This window comes from Astatotilapia calliptera, chromosome 1, assembly GCF_964374335.1.
Source record: "Astatotilapia calliptera chromosome 1, fAstCal68.1, whole genome shotgun sequence".
NCBI classification, from domain to species: Eukaryota; Metazoa; Chordata; class Actinopteri; order Cichliformes; family Cichlidae; genus Astatotilapia; species Astatotilapia calliptera.
This window is the reverse complement of record NC_137422.1, coordinates 26,764,232-26,783,803: the sequence shown is the minus strand read 5'-3', so window position 1 is coordinate 26,783,803 and position 19,572 is coordinate 26,764,232. Positions and strand designations below refer to the sequence as shown.

General features: G+C 40.1%; 1 protein-coding gene across 1 annotated transcript; it reads left to right on the top strand.

The window, feature by feature from the left end:
* The first annotated feature begins 1,460 nt into the window (after positions 1 to 1,460).
* On the top strand, positions 1,461 to 13,522 carry abcb10 (ATP-binding cassette, sub-family B (MDR/TAP), member 10). Its single transcript, XM_026170849.2, has 14 exons — positions 1,461 to 2,428; positions 4,123 to 4,329; positions 5,122 to 5,324; positions 7,995 to 8,129; positions 8,662 to 8,808; positions 9,420 to 9,555; positions 9,649 to 9,744; positions 11,068 to 11,277; positions 11,368 to 11,447; positions 11,587 to 11,767; positions 12,286 to 12,329; positions 12,486 to 12,520; positions 12,677 to 12,735; positions 12,836 to 13,522. The coding sequence occupies exons 1-14, from the start codon at positions 1,993 to 1,995 to the stop codon at positions 13,027 to 13,029; spliced, it is 2,163 nt and encodes a 720-aa protein (XP_026026634.1). The 5' UTR covers positions 1,461 to 1,992; the 3' UTR covers positions 13,030 to 13,522.
* The last annotated feature ends 6,050 nt before the right edge of the window (positions 13,523 to 19,572 follow it).

Below are 19,572 nucleotides of genomic sequence, written 5' to 3'. Positions count from 1 at the left end.
GAAATCGACGGCACATTTTGAGTATGCATTTGATCACGCAAAATCGTCAACAATCTAATCCAGCTAACTTACTTAGCGAGGTACGAAGAACAGGCCCCAGGTCAGCCCCTAATCAGAAGGTCGGTGGTTCGATCCCAGGCTGCATCCTGGCTGCATGCCAAATATCCTTGGGCAAGATACTAACCCCGTGTTTGCCTACTGGTGGTGGTCAGAGGGCCCGGTGGCGCCTGTGTCCGGCAGCCTCGCCTCTGTCAGTGCGCCCCAGGGCAGCTGTGGCTACAATGTAGCTTGCTATCACCAGTGTGTGAATGTGTGTGTGAATGGGTGAATGACTGAATGTAGTGTAAAGCGCTTTGGGGTCCTATAGACTAGAAAAGCGCTATACAAATGCAGGCCATTTTACCATTTACCATTAAAAAGATGAGCATAAATCAAGGACTTGGCTGGAATAGCTCAGGGTAATTTAATCAACCCACTGCTCGTTCTAATCATGACTAATGATATATTTAATCAGGTATCAGGGGACATAGATAAATCAGTTTTCACTGACAACACAGCCACCTGGAAGAGAGGAAGGGAGCCTGCAGCAGGTTTCAAATAAATTACAGGAAATAGGCAGATACAGATGTGGGCAGCTATGTGGTGATTCCTTTTTTCTCTGGAGAAAATGAAAATGATGCAATTAACCAGAAAGCACACGAGAGAGGACTGTTTTACCCATACAAAGCAGATATGACAGCAATAATCATGTTACTATGGTGAACAATCTCACAGAAAGAAAAGTTTTGTTTTACATAATCTCAGTTCTGACAGTCAGTCAGATTTACTATACAAAGCACCCCCCACTATATTATTGCCTAGAAGAGAAGGGGAGGGAAATTAATTTGTACTGGAAAATGTGGGTACGAGAGGAAATGGACGAGGTGGAGGTGTCACTAGGTAAACTGGCATATTTCAGCAAATACTATGCTAAACTGCCTACTGCAGCAGTTTGGATTCATAGTAGAATAGTACAGGTGCTGCAGTGCCCTGCCTTCAGTCCAGACTTTTCACCAACTGAAAACATTTGGAGCATCATGAAATGAAGAATACAGCAAAAAAGGACTTTTAAGCAGGTAGCAACCTCTATCAGACAAGAATAGGACAGTATTCTGCTCCCAGAAGTCCAGCAGTGGGTCTCCTGTTACCAGATGTTTACAGATGGTTGTTAAAAGAAGAGGGGATGCTACACAGTGATAAACACGGTTCTATCCCAGATTATTGAAACCTGTTGCTGCCTTCAAAATTAAAACGAACTCTTATTTTTGACAAGATGAAACATATTCACAGAATAGTAAAATGTCTCTTTAAAAAAAAAGTTTTATACATCTTCTATGTTCTATAAAGGGTGAATTTATGAGATGAGATTTATGAGCCACCATGTGCGAGTGATCTGGGATTGTTTGGTTATGTCTGGGAAAGTTTATATCGTCAGCCATTGAAGTCGGCGTTGAGTTGGAAGAGGTATCTTGTGTACGCGAGACAAATCAGGGTCACCGTTCCTGTTTATATCTTTTACCCTCTTCGTTAAAGTAGGTCTATCCTTTCCAGCGGACTTTCTGTTGGTCAGTATTTGGCAGCTGGTGTTTTCACTTCACCCGCCTGCCAAACGGACTTTTAGCGGCAGATGAGAGCGACAGGCGGGGTGTTGGTAGCTGTTCGGTGATAAGAGATAAAGTGGGTAAAAGGTGGCTGTCAGGAACAGATAAAATTGACAGCAACGGTCTAAAAGCGACAATGTAGCGGTTACAAGCTGTACGGGAGGACACGGTGTGTTGGCAGACCGGCTGGATGTCCAAAAATGTTTCTCCTGGTGGACTTACTGAACCAGAAACACATCGACACCCTCAAAGACTGAGTCCGGAGAAAGCAATACAAAGAGATTTATTTATATTTTTTGACGAAATCATCAAGTATCATATATTATCTGGTAAATAGCTGTGAAATAGGACGATGTGTCTTTTAATACGCGTGCCAGGCTGCACACACAAAGTGCATCTATCCAGGTTGAAGCTAATGCATTCTAGGTTGTTATGGCTGGAGCATCGTCCGACCTTCTCAGCTGCCCTCCGGAGGACGAGGCAGTCATCCGGGCTCAAATCCTCACTCCATCCGACCCTGGCATTCCCTGTGTGGGCTCCCAGGCCCTACATTACGGTCCTACCGCGCAGCCCCCTCACGGGTGTCCCTGTGCTCTGCGCACACAGCCGGACTCTCGCTCGCACACCTGTTGCCTTTGCTAGCTCTTCAGCGGCCTCTACACCCTCACCTGCCGGATCAGTGAAGACCCAGGCGGACACAGAAAGAAGCCAGGCCCCCACCACGGTCCCCCTGGAGGATGTTAAAAGGATTTTGAGACTGGCTCACCCGGAGAGAGGAAGACTGGCAGGTAAACTTTATGTGACCTTTTACCTTAAGGTGTAGCCATTAACAAAAACCATCAACAACATAACTGGATCATTAACTTTAGGTGTTTCACTGACAGAGTAAAAAACATTTCTTATTTTTAAAGTGCTTTAACCTTAATAAAAACAAGGTGTCACTTTTATTGTAATTTTAGAAAACTGTGTCTGATACTCCCTTTTGTGGGAAATATACGTTGATTTTGCATTTTATAATTTAAATATCACTGACTCGCAAAATGTGGACTGCTGTAGGTGATTTACAATCATTAAAAAAAATGTAAATTTATTTTTAAACTTGACATGACGTGAATGTATTTTTAAACTTAAAAAAGCAGTGCTAGGGATTTAAAAGGAAAAAAGAAAGAAATAATAGTAGGCTTGAACAGTAGGAAAGACTTCAAATAAAACAGGTGCCCAAAGTAAATGTGTTACTGTGGAATCAGTTCGTTTGTTTGTTTTTTTAGTTATGTTGAGTGCCAAACACATTATATGCATGACAAACCCCACACTCTAGTCTGTGAGCTGTGATGCTACTCTGTGACATGTGCTGCAGAGTCCTAAAGCGTTGTAAACAATTATTTTGGTGCCCGGCTGATAGTGTCTCTATCTGCTGACACACTTTATCAGTTACCTTTAGGATATTTACAGCATTATGAAAGTTGATCCTTTCCTTCTTTTTTCCCGATGCCCACAAAAAACGTGTTAGCCTTCTGCTCAGTTTAAATTTCAGTTTTGTTCACAAAATGGGCAGCAATGTCAGAAAATGGACAGATGTCTATTAACCAAGGCAATATAGACTTGCTGTCCTAACCATACACAGCTCATTCACACTTATGTGCATAGCTGACACCATTAGGTCCATTTTAAGCCTGGAAAACCCCTGCTTATGTTGTGTAAATAGCTGTGGATTATTATTATTATTATTATTATTATTATTATTATTATTGGTCTGAAAACCTTCAAGCTCCCCTGGAGGTTTTTGCGTGTCGGGTTAAGTTTCAGAGCTGATGGTGTTCTGGCACACTTCATTTCTTCTGTTCTCTGGATTGATGATGGCACAAATATTACAAAAATAAAATCACAAATCTATTTCTGCTTGCCAAAGCTGACCTCACACATTAAACAAGAGGTTACTTCCTGTTTCTGTAGAAGTTTATTTGTAGTTTTATAAGGTTTTCGTAAGTCCTCCTGTTTCCCAACCCTCATGTCATGTGCATGCAAGCGTAACAATCAGTTGAAGTAAAACAGTGTCTACACTTTTACCATGTTTTTTGTAATCAGTGACAACCGGTCACCTCACTGTACTTTACAAAGTGGTCATTGTATTTTCTTTTAGGTTAGGGTTGCATTTCTTTAGGGTTCACAGTTCTTTAGTATCTCTGGCTTACATTAACCTCATCTGATCTCATGTCGAGACTGCAGCTGTACATGTTGAAGTCAAATGGTATTCATTGCCTACTATAAACCTTTCTTGCTCCTCTTTGCTCTGTTTAAAATATCTGTGACATTAGAAAAACCTCCCATAGTAGTTGTGTTGGTATAACTCTTTCAAAGAAGAAGATAAGACTTTGTTTAATAATTTCTAGCCCTGGGTTTTTATTTTTCACACACATTTAAAGTGTCACATTTTTGCTTTGGTTCTGATTTTTCTCTCTTTTTGTTGTTTTATCCACCACAGCTGCTATAGGCTTCCTGACTGTCTCCAGTGCAGTAACGATGTCAGCTCCCTTCTTCCTGGGCAGAGTGATTGACACCATTTACGCCAGTGCATCAGACGCCGAGACGATGACGGCCTCGTTGACGTCGCTGTGTATCATGCTGGCGGGGGTGTTTCTGTGTGGTGGAGCGTGTAATGCCGCCAGAGTCTACCTCATGCAGTCCTCAGGTGAGATTTACTCACCTGACGTAAACGAAGGCACTTAATTGGGTAACTATTAAAAAATTAAAAACACTGGACAGCTGAGACTACAGTTAAATTTGAGCTCTCTCCTCATGGTCTGTGCTTTAATCTTCATAGTTCAGGGAAATAATCCAAACAACCATTTAAGGAATTATTTATTTAAGAGATTGTTTGCAAAGAGTTGGATCTAAAGGTCAGTCTTACAGTGTGACCTGAAGGCTTTGATGTGATTGTGTTACCACAGAGAGCCTCGTGTCTTGCCCTGTTTATTTATTCAAAAACATAAATGTCACAGCTACAAAGAGGTGGTTTTATGGAAAACTTAGAAGCTGTAGTTACTTTTGCCAGCCATTATCCCAGCACAGAGACTTCCTGGAGTCTCTGCTTCTTTTTCTTTCTCAGCCAAGAGTAACATTAGAGTGTTGGGGGGTGGGATGAAGAGCAGGACGTCCCAACCTCCTGTCTGGCTGAGGCTGTGTGGCTTCTTTTCATACTTGGAAATCTAAATTGGCTGTAGATGTGAGCATGTGTGTTACAGGATTTACCCAACCTCTCAATGGATGGATGGACATGAATGAGGGAATCTCCCAAAATGTTATTCTATCTCTTTAGTTAATTAATAACACCTGTAAACATTGAATTTACAATTGGCCAAATACTTACCCGAACATAATCAAGTGTGAACCAGACGTTTTTCTGGCATGGCCAAGTGCATGTAATTTTGCACAGCAGCAGTTGCTTTCTCCCTCTCTGATCACGTTTCCCATCTCTCTGCAGGGCAACAGATTGTTCGTAATCTCCGTGCCTCCGTCTTCTCCTCCATTCTCAGACAGGAAGTGGCATTCTTTGACAAGAATAGGACTGGCGAGCTTATAAACCGTCTCTCTGCTGACACGGCCGTGGTGGGCCGCTCAATCACAGACAACTTGTCAGATGGGCTGAGAGCCGTTGCCCAGGCAGCTGCTGGTGTCAGCATGATGGTGAGTACATCCCCTCCGAGTGTGTTGCTCTTGTCCCTCAGGTCATATCTGAACCCTCTATTATTGTTTTTTGTTTGTTTGTTTGTTTGAATTCTTTATTTGCAGTTGATATTCATAAATGCAAATTCGGAGCCAGTACGATCTCATATCTTCTGTTGGCTTTTACAGAAATATGAAAGTCTCATGTAATCTATTCTGGGAGGGATGGAGTGCACACACAAAGTTATGAAGAATTTTCAGAGCGACTTCGAATTGATGATATAATATATCTATCTACTCATGAATTGTGGGTGCTTTAGGCAGCAACTAATGTCTTTAGTGAGTGCTTTTTTTTTTTTTTTTTTTTTTGCAGGCAGAATATCAAATATGTATTCATTAGAGTGTATCAGAGGAGAGCTGCAAAGGTAGATGAGTGTTAAGTATGTGTTTCAGCCCTTTGTGAGAAGTGAATTAGTGAATGTCTGCGTCATAGGGCCTCATCAGCCGACATTCCCAGAATATATGCCAGTGATTGGTTTCCTGGAACCCACACAGCCACGTTTAGAATCTCCTCCTTCAAAATGTGCTTTCAGTTGTGGTGGGATAAACAAACAAATTAAATATGCCAATTCAAGTTCTTTCACTATCCGAGAATATGTATATTTCCACTGAAATTTAATACATTCAACTAGTTCTCATTGGATATTAAGAAATTGCTCCTTTTTTCCCTGCATTTCTCTTTAATGATTCCATGGTGTGAATATATTTATTTAATTATTTGGTCAAATGCTTTTTTTTTTTTTTTATAAATTTTAGAGATGTTGCCCTTAGTTGAATCACTTTGGTAAGCATCAAGGAATATTTTCAATATTGGGTCATTAAGATCTAGTCTGTGTCTAATGGTGTGTTCAAATATCTGAAAAAGTCCTGTTTTTCACAGTGACAGACCTTCCTCAAACTTGATCCATTTCATTAGGCTTAACCTCAGCATGTATTTGTAAATTATCCTCTAGTTTATCTTCTCTTCTTAAAATATCCCAGACTTTCAGCTGAACCTTGATCCATGGATCTGTACATTATTTATAAGTCAGGTTTTATATGCCACTAGTGCACGCACCAAATCCAGTGGTATATAAAAAAAATAATACGTAAAACAGTTGGGCTTACACCAAAGGAAAATCACAATGTGATGTTTTAAAAATAGGTTTTAAGTTGCTCAGTCATAAATATTTTTTGTCATAAAGTGTCAAAAAACAACAGAAAAATGCTAAAGTGTATTTTATATAATATAAAAAATACTGTACGTCTACATGAAGACCAGCTGGGAACCTGGAAAAACCCTGTGAATGAGGGAGGAAGCATAAAAAATTGCTGATTAAATAACTGTGTAATGATTACTATGGACATAAATATTATAAAGTCAATGTCCTGGAGCCACAAAGATAATTATCCTCCTCAGAATGAGCCTTTTGAAAAGGCACACACACAGCGGTGAAGTATTTTGCTCTTATCCGTGTGACTTCTGGAAGCAAAGAATTGTTGGAAATGTCATCTTCAAGCTGAAATGTCACGTAGTTCCTGTTTAAAAAAACCTTCCTTGTATATCTCTCACGCTCTCTCTTACATTAAAGCTCTGTTTTAGTCATTGAGCAGCACTGGAGCAGAGCATGTCTGCTTTTGAAGTGTCTTATTATTATTTTTTCTGTGTCTGATCTGCAGCTTCTCATTCTCTGCTGCGTGCTTGTGGTCACAATGCTATTGTTAGACTATAAAACTGTTGTACAGCAGGTTTACCAAAATAATTATTAGCATGAGGAAATGAGTGTGAGGAGCTGCCACGTCTCTGACAAACAATGCTCATTACTAAAGTCACAAAATGTGTATATGTGAATATAAATCATGTAGAGTTTTGACAGAGAGGTTGCTAAATTGTTGCTTGCTTACTGGCCTTTTAATAAACTGGTTTATCAATAGTTCATTCTACCCATTTTCATACTTTATAAGATTTTCTTCATGGTTTAACCTCTCCCCCTTTACAAGGTGTTTTTACTTCTTGTAAGGAAGTAAATGTATTTCCACTTTTTGTAAATGGTCAAGGAAATGAATGGAAGTAATTACCGTAATCAGCTGTTAAACTGGGTGGATCAGAGTATCACAGATCACAATAGCTCCATTAGCTGTCTAAGTCTTGTGATGTGTCACTGTGACCTCACTGATTTAAATGCTTTCACGCTTAACAACAAAAATGCACCCAGATTTCCGCACAGTGGCTTCTACAGTGGATTCAATCAGATCAGAGCGAAACCGGCAACTTTTTAAAATTTTAACACAAGTTTAACTTTTACTATTTGAAGAAGAAAAGATTTTCTTCCTTGTCAAGTGAGCTATAACTGAGGTTTTAATGTTGCTGATTAACTCGATTAAACTTTTCAGTAGTAATACTGAAACAACGCCAAAATAAAATAACACTCTGTCTTCTTGTGGTTGGTGTAGATTGTGTATTGGCCCTTGATGTTTGGTGTGGAGTATTATCGTGACTTAGGATGGTAAATGAGTAAATATATTTTCTTTCATGTTTTGCATCTTTATCAAACTCTTAAAGGTCATCAGCTGTGTTGTTACTGTGAAACCATTTTCTATAAACTTCCTTCACCAGAACTCCTGTTTTCGCTTCTTTCTCTCTTCTTCTAGTTCTACGTCTCGCCCAGTCTTGCGAGCTTTGTGTTGCTGATTGTTCCTCCTATGGCCGGTCTTGCTGTCATCTATGGCAGATACCTTCGCTCAATCTCCAAGCGCACACAGGATGCACTCGCACAAGCCACACAGGTACGCAAACAGACCGACACCGCATCTGGGTTAAACAGCTTGAATTTATATTACTAGGATTATTGTTATGATCCAGTGTTTTGGTTTTTAAGGGTAGTTACCCAGTGTTTTTGGCCTTTTCAAAAAAGATCCCATGTAAGTCCTACAAATAAAGTTTTCAATTCTTCACAAAATAAATATTATTAAATATAACAATAATTTGATAGGTTAAATAATAAAAAGATACAATAAAAGTAAAAAATAAGTTGAAAATGTATAATAAAGATAAACTACAATATAGAGCCATGTAAATATATGACTATAGTGCATAGCTTAAATAGTTTACTAAGTGTGGTGAATGTAATTCAAAGTGGCTTTGAAGGCAGTCAGTATAACAGAGTGTTGTGCAGTAGATCCTTAGTTTTGTGTACATGTCATATAAGTGCTTTACTTCCTTAGGTAACTTAATTAAATAGGCAGACAGAGTAAATTTTCTTGTTGATAATTTGATTTTCAATCAGTGAAGTCCTAATAAAATCACGTTCGTGTGTAGTTGGCAGAGGAGCGAATCAGCAACATGCGGACAGTCAGAGCTTTCGGTAAGGAGCTGTCAGAAGTCGACAAATACACACAGAAGACTGACCACGTCCTCGGCCTGGCTAAGAAGGAGGCTGTGATGCGGGCTGGTTTCTTTGGAGTGGTGAGTACGTTTGTGTCCTTTCAGTGATGCAAATCAAATACGTTAGCAAATGAGGCGTTGCACTCAAGCTTCTGCTTTTTGCCCCATAGTTTGAGCTTGTCACAATCAAGGAGGTGTTGCACCATAATTGCCGTTTGATTCAGTTCTCCATGCAACGACGGAGAATATTTAAACCAGCCTGTGTGCATTAAAAGTTAAATAAAGTGCAACGCAGCATGTCCAGCGTTATAGCTTTTAAACAGTTACGTAGTCTATAAAACCTGCACGTCTTCTCTTTTCATAGCTTGGATTACTCTCCTTCTTTTATGAACGTGATCATATATAAAGTATTTAATCAACACCATGTGATGCACTGTCAACAATAAACATGCACTGTGTGTTACCTTTTATTGCAGGGCTGATGAGTTTGTTTGTTGTGAGGCACCAGATAAATGTGCAATATTTGTAACAGGCATTAAGACAGAGACTGGTGAGAAAACTCAACATTTAGCTCGTTGTGCTGGTTCCCTAATAGATGATTATCAGTGTAATTGAGGAGCAGTGGTCCCAAATGTTATGTTAATTAGATAACATGTGATCGGTGTGTGTGTGCGCGTGCGTGTGTATTTCAGACTGGTCTGAGTGGTAACATGATGATCCTGTCGGTGCTCTACAAAGGAGGCCTTCTGATGGCCAGTCAGCACATGACTGTGGGAGAGCTCTCATCCTTCCTCATGTACACCTTTTGGGTGGGCATCAGTATCGCAGGTAAGATATACATATTCATACATACATACCAGTGTATGTAGCATGTGGATGTGCAGTTGCTGACAGCACGCTGGTTTTATGTTTTACTTGCAGGTCTGAGTTCGTTCTACTCTGAGCTGATGAAGGGTTTTGGAGCCGGGGCCAGGCTCTGGGAGCTGCTGGACAGAAAGCCTGAGTTTCCTCTAAATGGTCAGTACACACAACATTTTATTATTCTGATTTATACCTGCGCGTGTTATGTTGTACTACTACTCACTCAAAGTGTATTTGTATAATGCCTGAGCACATTTTACCTCTAAAGTCAAGTTCAAGTGAGTCTTGGACCAGGTCCATTATACCAGAGATGCCACATACAGACCATTGAAACTCTCCTTTCTGTCAGTGTAAAGAAGTGCAATTTAACAGTGCCTCTCAGTTTTCCTACATTATAAAGTCAGAGTCAGCACGACTCTTTGTGCTTAAAGTTTTAAGAAATAAATACAAATAAAAGAAAAGGCTCTGGTAGTTCATAGCCCAGACTGTGCTGTAATTATAAATCATAAAGAAAATATCTTTTTTTTTTTTTTTTTTTTTTATCCTCATTGTGGATCCAATGTCGATAGTGGAAAAACAGGAACTTAATTGTTTATATTGTTTATCTATTGCTTAATTACATTGGTTCCCTATGAGTGGCCATGGGGAGGTCTTACCGTGTGTGCGTGGAAAGAGAGGAGTTGAGATGGTTAACGAAGTGCAGGCCAGCAGGAGAGCGGGGAGGAGGGACGATCAATTTAATGGGTCTCTGGTTTGTTTGGGGAGCTGAGCAATAACTGCTCTGAAACCTGAGTACGTGATCTTAGCCTGGCCACAGAACTCTCGAGTGGTTTTGTTTGTGGCGGCAACTTAATCTAACATCGAACTGATCCGACTACCAGGTCTGCTCCTCAAGTTTGAGCTAAACGGCTCCTGTTGTCAGGTGTGCTTTAAAATCTGGGGCAAACTGGAGCAAACAAATTGTAGCAACCTGCCTAGTTGTGCTAATGTTTCTCTCACTGTTGTCTGAACTGAAAACACAGGCCCCTAATTTATTTACAGGCCACAACTGAGCTTCAAGTACAGTAAAACTTCTCAGATGGAGAAGCGTCAGAAATGCAAATCCTGACACATTTAGCATTTTGCTTTCATTTTTCCTTAATGAAATAAATAACCTAAAGCAAGTTTTCAGACTCTTTTCAAACCAGAACAAACTGTAGGTCAGAAACACAAAAAGTGGTACAGATGCTTTTATAAGCAAAGTATGACGTTGTTGCATAGAAGTGCGTTTACGCTGTATATTAATTTTCAGAGGTTTTATTGATAGTTTCAAGTTGCTACTATAAAACACAAGTTGATTTAACATTTCGAACATCTCTCCTAGAAACATTCATCTCACATTTACGTGTTTAAATGTACGATTTCTGTTTAAAATCAATCTCGAGTCGAGTTTTAAGCTTTGTCTGGTTTAATACAATAAAATCCTCTGCTCCTCCACAGAAGGTAAAATCCTCCCAGCGGACCAGCTGAAAGGCCAGCTCAAGTTCTGTGATGTCTCTTTTGCCTACCCGACACGTAAAGAAGCCCCCATTTTCCAGAATCTGAATCTCTTGGTCCCGGCCGGTAGCATCATGGCTGTGGTGGGGGCGAGTGGATCTGGGAAATCATCCATGGTTTCACTTCTTCTCAGGCTGTACGACCCCGATGCTGGTGAGAACGAGCTCGTTCTGTCCTCTCCGCCGTGACTGTAACACTTGAAGCTACTGATAAAGTGGATTTGACATGAATGTTTTTGTTCAGGTGTGATCACCATCGACGGTCATGACATCAGGGATTTAAATCCTTACTGGCTCAGAAGTCACATTGGAACTGTTAGCCAGGTAATACTTTAATGGTTAACTTGTTTTATACAGCAGATATAACGCACACCACACAAGTTAAATACGGCAAAAGCAATGCATAATGTATTACAATACATGACCTCTCACCCCTGCTGCACTTTTCGCCTCCCTCTTGCAGGAGCCGGTGCTCTTTTCCTGCTCTATCAGAGAGAATATCGCTTATGGAGCGACGGATCCAGATGCTGTAACCACAGAGGACGTCTACAGAGCAGCCAAAGTAGCCAACGCCTATGACTTCATCCAGACGTTTCCTAAAGGCTTTGACACTGTGGTGGGGGAGAAAGGAGTGCTGCTGTCAGGTGAGGAACCAAATCAACTATTTATGAGCCGACACTACAGAAAGTTTTATTTGTGAGACTTAAATGGGAACTATTTTTTCATCTGTCCAATTCCTTAGACATTTATTTGTGCTTTCACTGTAGTGCCTTAGACTGCTCTAAATGCTCCCAGTATAAGATAAATTTAAAAAATATATATTTAGTGCCATGAATTAAATATTTAAGAGTAAAAATATGGAGCTGAACATGAACACAATAGACCTCATTTAATTTGTTTTAATTACTGAGGAAGCATGTTCAAAATTCTCATCATGAATGGATGGATTTAAACTCCAAAATCATTTTATGTTTTAATATTTGATACTACCTGTTCAGAAGCTCTATCTTTAGACTTTAAACTCCTTAAATGGGCGCAGGTTTCTTTTTTGAAAGCTCGCGCTATCAGAGCATCATTTCATTATTTCTTTCTGGGGTTTTTAGCTGCTGTTGACTAACTTGACTCTGACTGTGCACATAATTACCTTGTGTCTGTTTGTCAGGTGGTCAGAAGCAGAGGATAGCCATAGCCAGAGCTCTACTCAAGGTAAATAGACCGTAATTGTTTTACGCATCTAGAATCATTGCATTCACCGAAGAACTTGAGTAGATTTATTTTGACTAGAATCTTCTACTCTTTTTCCAGATTTCCTTTTTGTGTGAAATGGTGTCTTTTAATCATATTTGTGGTTTCTTTCCACAGAATCCAAAGATCCTGCTTTTAGATGAGGCTACCAGGTGAGAGACGGGGAATGAATTATAACTTATCATACTTTGTTGATTTGTTTGTCATTGTTTGCTCATCTGAACATGAATACGGATTGTAAGTAACCTGTGATAGAAACTTAGTTTAAAGGTGGATATTAATTTATTTTAATCTTCATTTTTCTGTAGTGCGCTGGATGCTGAGAATGAGTTTCTTGTCCAGGAGGCTTTGGAGCGTCTGATGGAAGGTACACTTTACCCGCTTTGCTTTCCCTGCCTTTCCTGTTGCGTCACACATACGTAACCACACTTATATTTTATTTCGTGCTGTTGTCGTCCTTTTAACAGGGAGGACAGTCGTGATCATCGCTCACCGTCTCTCTACGATTAAGAACGCGGACGCTGTTGCTGTGCTGGACCAGCGGCGCATAGCTGAGTGTGGCCAGCCTACTGAGCTGCTAGGAAACAGGCAAGGACTATTCAGGAAGCTGATGGAGAAACAGGCGTTTCTACAGGAAGAGCAGCAGCGAGCACTTATCTGATAGGACAGGGAGCACGGATGCGTGAATGATAGAGAAATCAGGAGGTGAGGTCACTGTCTGTGATAACCTTTGAACTCCAGTTGAAGGGAAGCCACTGGAAAAAATCAAATTTTATTTAAGGCTGAAGCTTTTCTTTCTGTCTCGTTGCTGAAAAGACTGCCGTACATAGCATCACATGTGGATCACTCAGTACTTTTTGAAAATATCTCATCTTATGCTGAAGAAGGTGAGATTAAGAGAAAGGACTTATAACTACAGTTTTAGGGGAAAAGCTCAAATCCTGTTTTCTATCATTCAGACGTTCAGGAGGAATTTTGAAGAATTTAAATGTGACACTGTGTCTGCATCTGGATTTCTTTTTTTTCTTTTTTTTTTGGTCAAGTTACCAAAACAGTCCAGATTGATTTTTACAACTCTGCTAAATGTATATTTGTTTTTGTCTCTCTACAGCTGATTTTTTTTTTCTATAAAGACTTGAAGCCTTTTACTGTCATATTAGAGTCTAAAGAACTAATGAAACAAATGAGCAGCTATATATATATATATATATATATATATATATTTATATATATGTATGTGGTGTTTACACCCTTGTAAAACAGGACTGAACACTATTTTAATACATTTTGATTAATGTAAGCACATTTGTCAGTTTTAGTCTAAACCAGTTACACTCGTGTAGCTGTTTGTGTTCAGGATTTAACTGACAGCCTTGAAACTGTTGAACTCTACTGTCTTTGTTTGTCAAATGTAATACAAATGAGTTCAGATGCAGGGTAAAGCTGACTGAGGCTGCTGAGCAGACACTTTTATGTTTGGAGATCTGCTGCTCTCAAGGAGGAAGGACACTGGAGTCAAGTCAATAGCGTCTGTGCAGGTCTGCGTATCATCAAAACGTCTATTTCACTGTCAGAAATCCACATTTTCATCATCTTATATTGTTTTCAGAAAGCTATGCAGCGCAGATGAGAGTTTAACCTTTTAATTTGGAAAAGCCGAAAACGGCATTGCACCTTTAGACATGTGAGTGTACATGTGAGCACAGATGACGCTGCTTAAAACTGCCTATGTGGCACAATCGTCTCCTCTGTGCACAGCCGGGTGTTTACTGGATGTGCACTTGGCTGGCTTTAAGTTCTCTATAGACATGTAACCATCTACATGTAGCTACAGTGCTGAAGCTTATAAGACACAGACTCAGAAGCGATGACACTCCTGCATAAATATTAGGTTCATAAATGCCCTCTTCACGTCTCACTGAGATTCTGTTTGAGAGGATATTCCTTCATTTTTAACCCAGACATGTAAATGTCCTGAGGCCAAATTCCCTGCTTCTCTATCAGAAACGGCTCCTTTTGATTTGTCGCTGTAGAGCCCAGTTAACCTTTGTAACGAGTAGCTGGGAACATTACTGATGACAAGTCTGCATTAGTTACTAAACTCCTTTTATATTTCAGTGAGTGAGAAAAAACAAGCAACATGAAGGACTCGTATAATTTATCACGTATCATTAATATAGATGTTATAGTGCTGTCTTACACATATTTGCTGTTTGTTACTTTTGGACACTCTGGTCCATTTTGAACTAATTAATCGTTGGAAACTGTCTATGACAACTGGCTAAAATATCAATTTAGCTCACAGTTTGTAGGCAGTGATGTGAGGTGGCTCATAAGTGACACTAATGCAGATGTAGTTTTAGGGGAAATTAATCCGGCATTGATCTGCAGTGACTTATCACTTTTAGAGTTATTTATTTATTCATTGCAGCGTGTAGCCTGTGTTTCAGGTGGATTTTATCTGTGTGTTCTTTATGTTAAGTATATTGAACACAAGGTGGTTTATTGTGGACCCGTTTCTTCTTTATCATTTTTTTTTTCACTTTAGAAGGAAAAACAATTTTACTCAAATCACATTAGAGTTTCACATCATTGCGACATGTTAGTCCACATTTTAGAGCTAAGTTTACTTGAAAAGTTGCCTTGAATGTCTTTTTGCTAAACTGGAGAAGCTGGAGAGTAAATTCACTCCACACTAAAGTAAATGCTGAACGTCCAGCTGACAGCAGGTCAATGTGCTCACACAACTCACAGCTGCAAGTTTCTTTTTCTTTTTCTAACTTGTAAATAGTGACATATAAATATGACACGGTGGGTTTATTATGATACTTCTGTGTAAAGATAAATAAAGTAAAATACTAATAAATTGCTGTGTGTGTGTGTGTGAGTTTTATGTGAATTTTTTGTAAGTGGTTTGTTATCATACACAGCTACTAGTCCCCATAGAATCAAATTACACCAAAGGTCACCCCAGGGTGCTTAATATTGTAAAGTAAAAAAAACATAGAAAACCCTAACAATCAGATGAACCCCTATGAGCAAGTACTTGGTAACAGTAGGAAGGAAAAACGTCCTCGTAACAGAAAGAAACCTCCTGTAGAACCAGGCTTGGGGAGGGGCGGCCGTCTGCCACGACAGGTTTGGGGATCTGGGGAGGGAGATGGGACAAAAAGACACTGTGAAGAGAACCAGAGCTTAGTAACCAATGATTAACAGGCCTTTTATGTTGCGGGTCAAACTGGCCTGTTTTAAAGTTAAAAAAAAATTTTCCCTTCGATTTTTTAAAGTATTTTTTAACCCCTGCATGTTTATATCACATAGATAGTGTTTGGGTCAGTTCGACCTGGCATTCAAAGTGGTTGTTAAAGGGGTCAAAATCTATTTGTTTTATGTGCAGCTGTGAGACACATTTCACCACACGCACAACACTCCCTACATGAGGTTCTATTGACCTCGTGTAAACCGCGTGAATGCAGGTGGCGTTATGACTTCTTCTCCACCCACATTGAGGGGACACTCGCCAGCAAGAGAGCAAAACGTGTAAAGAATCTCTGCAGTGGAGTCCTGACAACATTCCACAGCTACATATGAGACATTCTCCTGTCAGAGTTTTACCGAATGAGCAGCAGAATAAAGGGTCATAGCCCTGAAAGCTCTAAAATTCAACTTTGATCATAGAGGAGGAGGATCTGTCTGCAGATGAAGACCATCGTGAAGTTAATTCTGAATGTGAACCAAATAAAGAAACTGATTTATATTTCTCCAATCATGACAATAACATCCAAATGGTGAAATAGTCATCTTCATCCTCAAATATACATCAGGCAAAACTGCAACATAAAGATGGCCTTTTTGGCTCCCAGAAACAAATCTAAACAAAACCACATGCGTAGCATAGAGGAGAGAAGGGACATATTTTAAACAATCAGCCACGTGGTGACAGGTGTGCTTCCTCTTAAGCCCCGCGTCACACGGGTTGCCCACCTCCAAACCAAACCGAGAGAGTTGAATGAGTTGAATGGTCATCACACTAGTATTTAAACAGTTTACAAAGAAGCTGTTACACTCCCACTCTTCAATTGACTTTCCACTACAGTTCCAGCAGAAACCATGTGATGATGAATCAAGCAGTCCCAGCTGCTCTGCCGTTCTGTCATTATATCACATTTGTTCATCCATATTACATAAGTATCTGGATGATTACATTTTCAGCCTCAATTCAAGGAGTTTAATAAAAGTGTTGCACTAACTTGCAATGTAATATCCACGGGAAATAATTCTGTAGTTATCCACTATAGGTGCCTCTCAGGGCTTTTGGTGTTGCTGACTGAGAAGTGCTTTTATTCTTGAATGTATCCGGTCTGTGATTTGACCACTGTTAAAGTCTCTCTGATTGGTTTATTTTGGTTAATGATGAGCTCCTTCATTTGCACTGACATCACTTCACTTCATATTGAGAGTTCAGGTGAACAGCCTCTATATTGTTAACACTTGGGGGGGGAAATCCAGATGTTTTATCAGCTAAATTTGTCATGAAAAAACTCAGTTGTCCAACTACTTTGTGCAAAACGGCAGTAATTCTCCTCATGTTCATTGACCTAACCGCGTTTCAGTGCGTGCCTGTGCAGTGTTTCAGGCTCTCACTAGGTGGCACTGCTGCTTCATACACTGAGCTACCTTCCTGCTGTGAGGCTCTCACTTCAGGTTTCTGGTTCAGTCCTTCATACCAGACTGAAACCTCATGGTTGTGATATGATTAATGTGTATTCAGCTGCTGGTAGGTTGTGATGACAGTGCTGTGAGCTTTGCTGCAAATAGACCGTTGTCCCATCTGCTGGCACACAGACAGGTCGTGGCATTGAAGGGATGCAGTCGATATATTTATCCTTGTAAAACGTTTGTTACACCTGGGGGGCAGCTTAAAAGTCCATGAAGATGAATCAAGTCTTTAAAATTTGAAATTTGTCAGTTCTGCTTTGTAAATGACAGGTTTTATAGCACATCCACACAAGACTGAACCACACTGAAAACATCTGGAATAAAACAATGATTTGATGAATAGTTTTATTAATTCTTGACCTTAGTGACCAAATAATGCTGTAAAAAAGACTATCTAATTTAAAGTCTAAATATCTGATCTTGGAATATTTCTGACATATTGCTCAAGACTTTGATGTCTTGCTGCTTCCATTAGTTGGCATTCAGCTTAAGACTATAGACTTTGGGTTCTCCCCTGCACCAGACCAGGTCTCCAATTCCAGCTCCATGTGCTGCAGCTCCCCTCACCGATCCCCACGTGACTACACTGAGCTATTTGAGGAACGCCAAGAAAAGAGGTCCTGACCCTTCTTGGCCTTACACAGCAGCATTCAAAGTCTTTATTTGTCACTTGGAAACACCACACAGAGCCTTACATTGCTAAAAAACAAACAAACAGGAATATAACTATATAATATATAATAATAAATATAACTAAATAACCAGAATAATTTACGTTGCGTTTTGAATCTCAGTCATGCCAAAGCACCATATGGAGGAATCTCAGGAGAATTTCTACAGTCACATAAAGCAGAGAAGACTCAATATAATTTTGAGAAATCCACCGAATAGGTAGCCATGCATCAACCTCTGCCTGTCTTTGGCATGTCACACCGCCCATCATCTTCCATAACACTGCCCACATGGTGACATTTTACCATCTTCATGTTATGCTCACCCCGAGCACTGGAGGGTGATTCCATGAGCTGATTGAATCAAAATGAAGAGAAACAAGAGCTGATAAAGGAGCTGATATTTTATGGTTGTGTTCGATTTTTACCTGTCCACTTACAACATCCTCAGTATCCTCAGCCACTCCTCACAGCAGCAAAATGGACAGCAAGTTCATTTAAATCTCCAACATCAAGTCCTGCCTATTCGCTCTTAAAATAAAGAAAGATCTACTGTACATGTCGAGCATGCTGCCACACTTTAAAAGGTAGCACGCTCATGTACAGCAAGAGTATTGGTTCCAGCTACTGAATGCCTGAGCTTGTGCTATTCTTACACGTTCCCTGTCACTCTCGCCCTCTGTGCTCCCATGATAGTCCTGAAACTTTCAGCTGAAGAAAGCCTCACTAGAAAAGTTGCAGGTAGGCAGCCACAGAGACTGAGGGAGCTTTTACAAAGAAAATACCCTTTTCCTTCAGCCTATTCACGTCTAAAAAGTGTCCAAAATGCTCTCTGTCACCAAACTACATCTAATTTTCAAAACACACAAACCCCCCAAAATATTCTACCCTTTCCAAAGTCTCTGTCTCTCTTCAGCTGCCTCGGTCACACATCTTCCGACCAACTGCACTCATCTTTTCTGCCACCTGCTGCACACACCCTTTCATCTCCATCTTCCTCCTCCCTCTATGCTCCAGGCTTGCTCTCTCTAATCTCCTCCCCCTCGGCCCCTCTGACCTCCTCTTGCGCGTCTCCCTCTTGCGCTCCCCAACAACTGCCCGTCCCTTTACATTTTAGGTGTTTCACTGGCCCCCGGATCCAAAATGGTTCACAGCAAGTGCATAAAAGTAGCTCAACCTTGCTCTGCAGCTCCTCCACCCCTTCAGCCCCCCCACACACACGCAAACACATTCCCTAATCCACATTCTCTACTTTCGGCCTGTACCCAAGGAGGCCCTGCTCATTTGCTCTCATCCACCAAGGCATCCAAGATTTTGTCAGCCTACCTCCTCTTTTCCTATTTTCATTGACATATCAGTGAGCACAGGTGCTGCAGAAATGCATTTTAAGTTCAGGAAGGAACCACTGAATTACTGAATGCAATTAAAAATTACCTGATTAAGTCCTCTGTTTACACAGGCAATCAATTCATTACCTCCAACCTCTTGCAGGCCATAGTTAGGAGCTGTAATGACAGTCCAGGTTATGTAAGACTATGTGTTGATATTTCTCTCTTCCCATTGAAACCCAGCTCGATAAGTAAAATATAGAGCAACCCCTTTTTATCAGTCAATATGTCCATTATTGATAAATTACCCATCATGATATATTTCAAAATATTTGCAATTAGATGTGTACAAACAGCCACAGTCAACACAAATAATCTACAAAGAAATCCTTGATCTAAGATCTGAATATTAAAAAAATAAATAAATGAATAATTAGTCATGTTAATGCTGTCCTGCTTTCTGTATGCTGCTTTCAGGTAGGAATT

Coding starts and splice junctions, on each gene's coding strand:
- abcb10 (XM_026170849.2), top strand. CDS start 1,993: ATGTGTCTTTTAATACGCGTGCCAGGCTGCACACACAAAGTGCATCTA. Junction 11,278..11,367: donor GCTGTACGACCCCGATGCTG/GTGAGAACGAGC, acceptor GTTTTTGTTCAG/GTGTGATCACCATCGACGGT. Junction 12,736..12,835: donor TTTGGAGCGTCTGATGGAAG/GTACACTTTACC, acceptor TCCTTTTAACAG/GGAGGACAGTCGTGATCATC.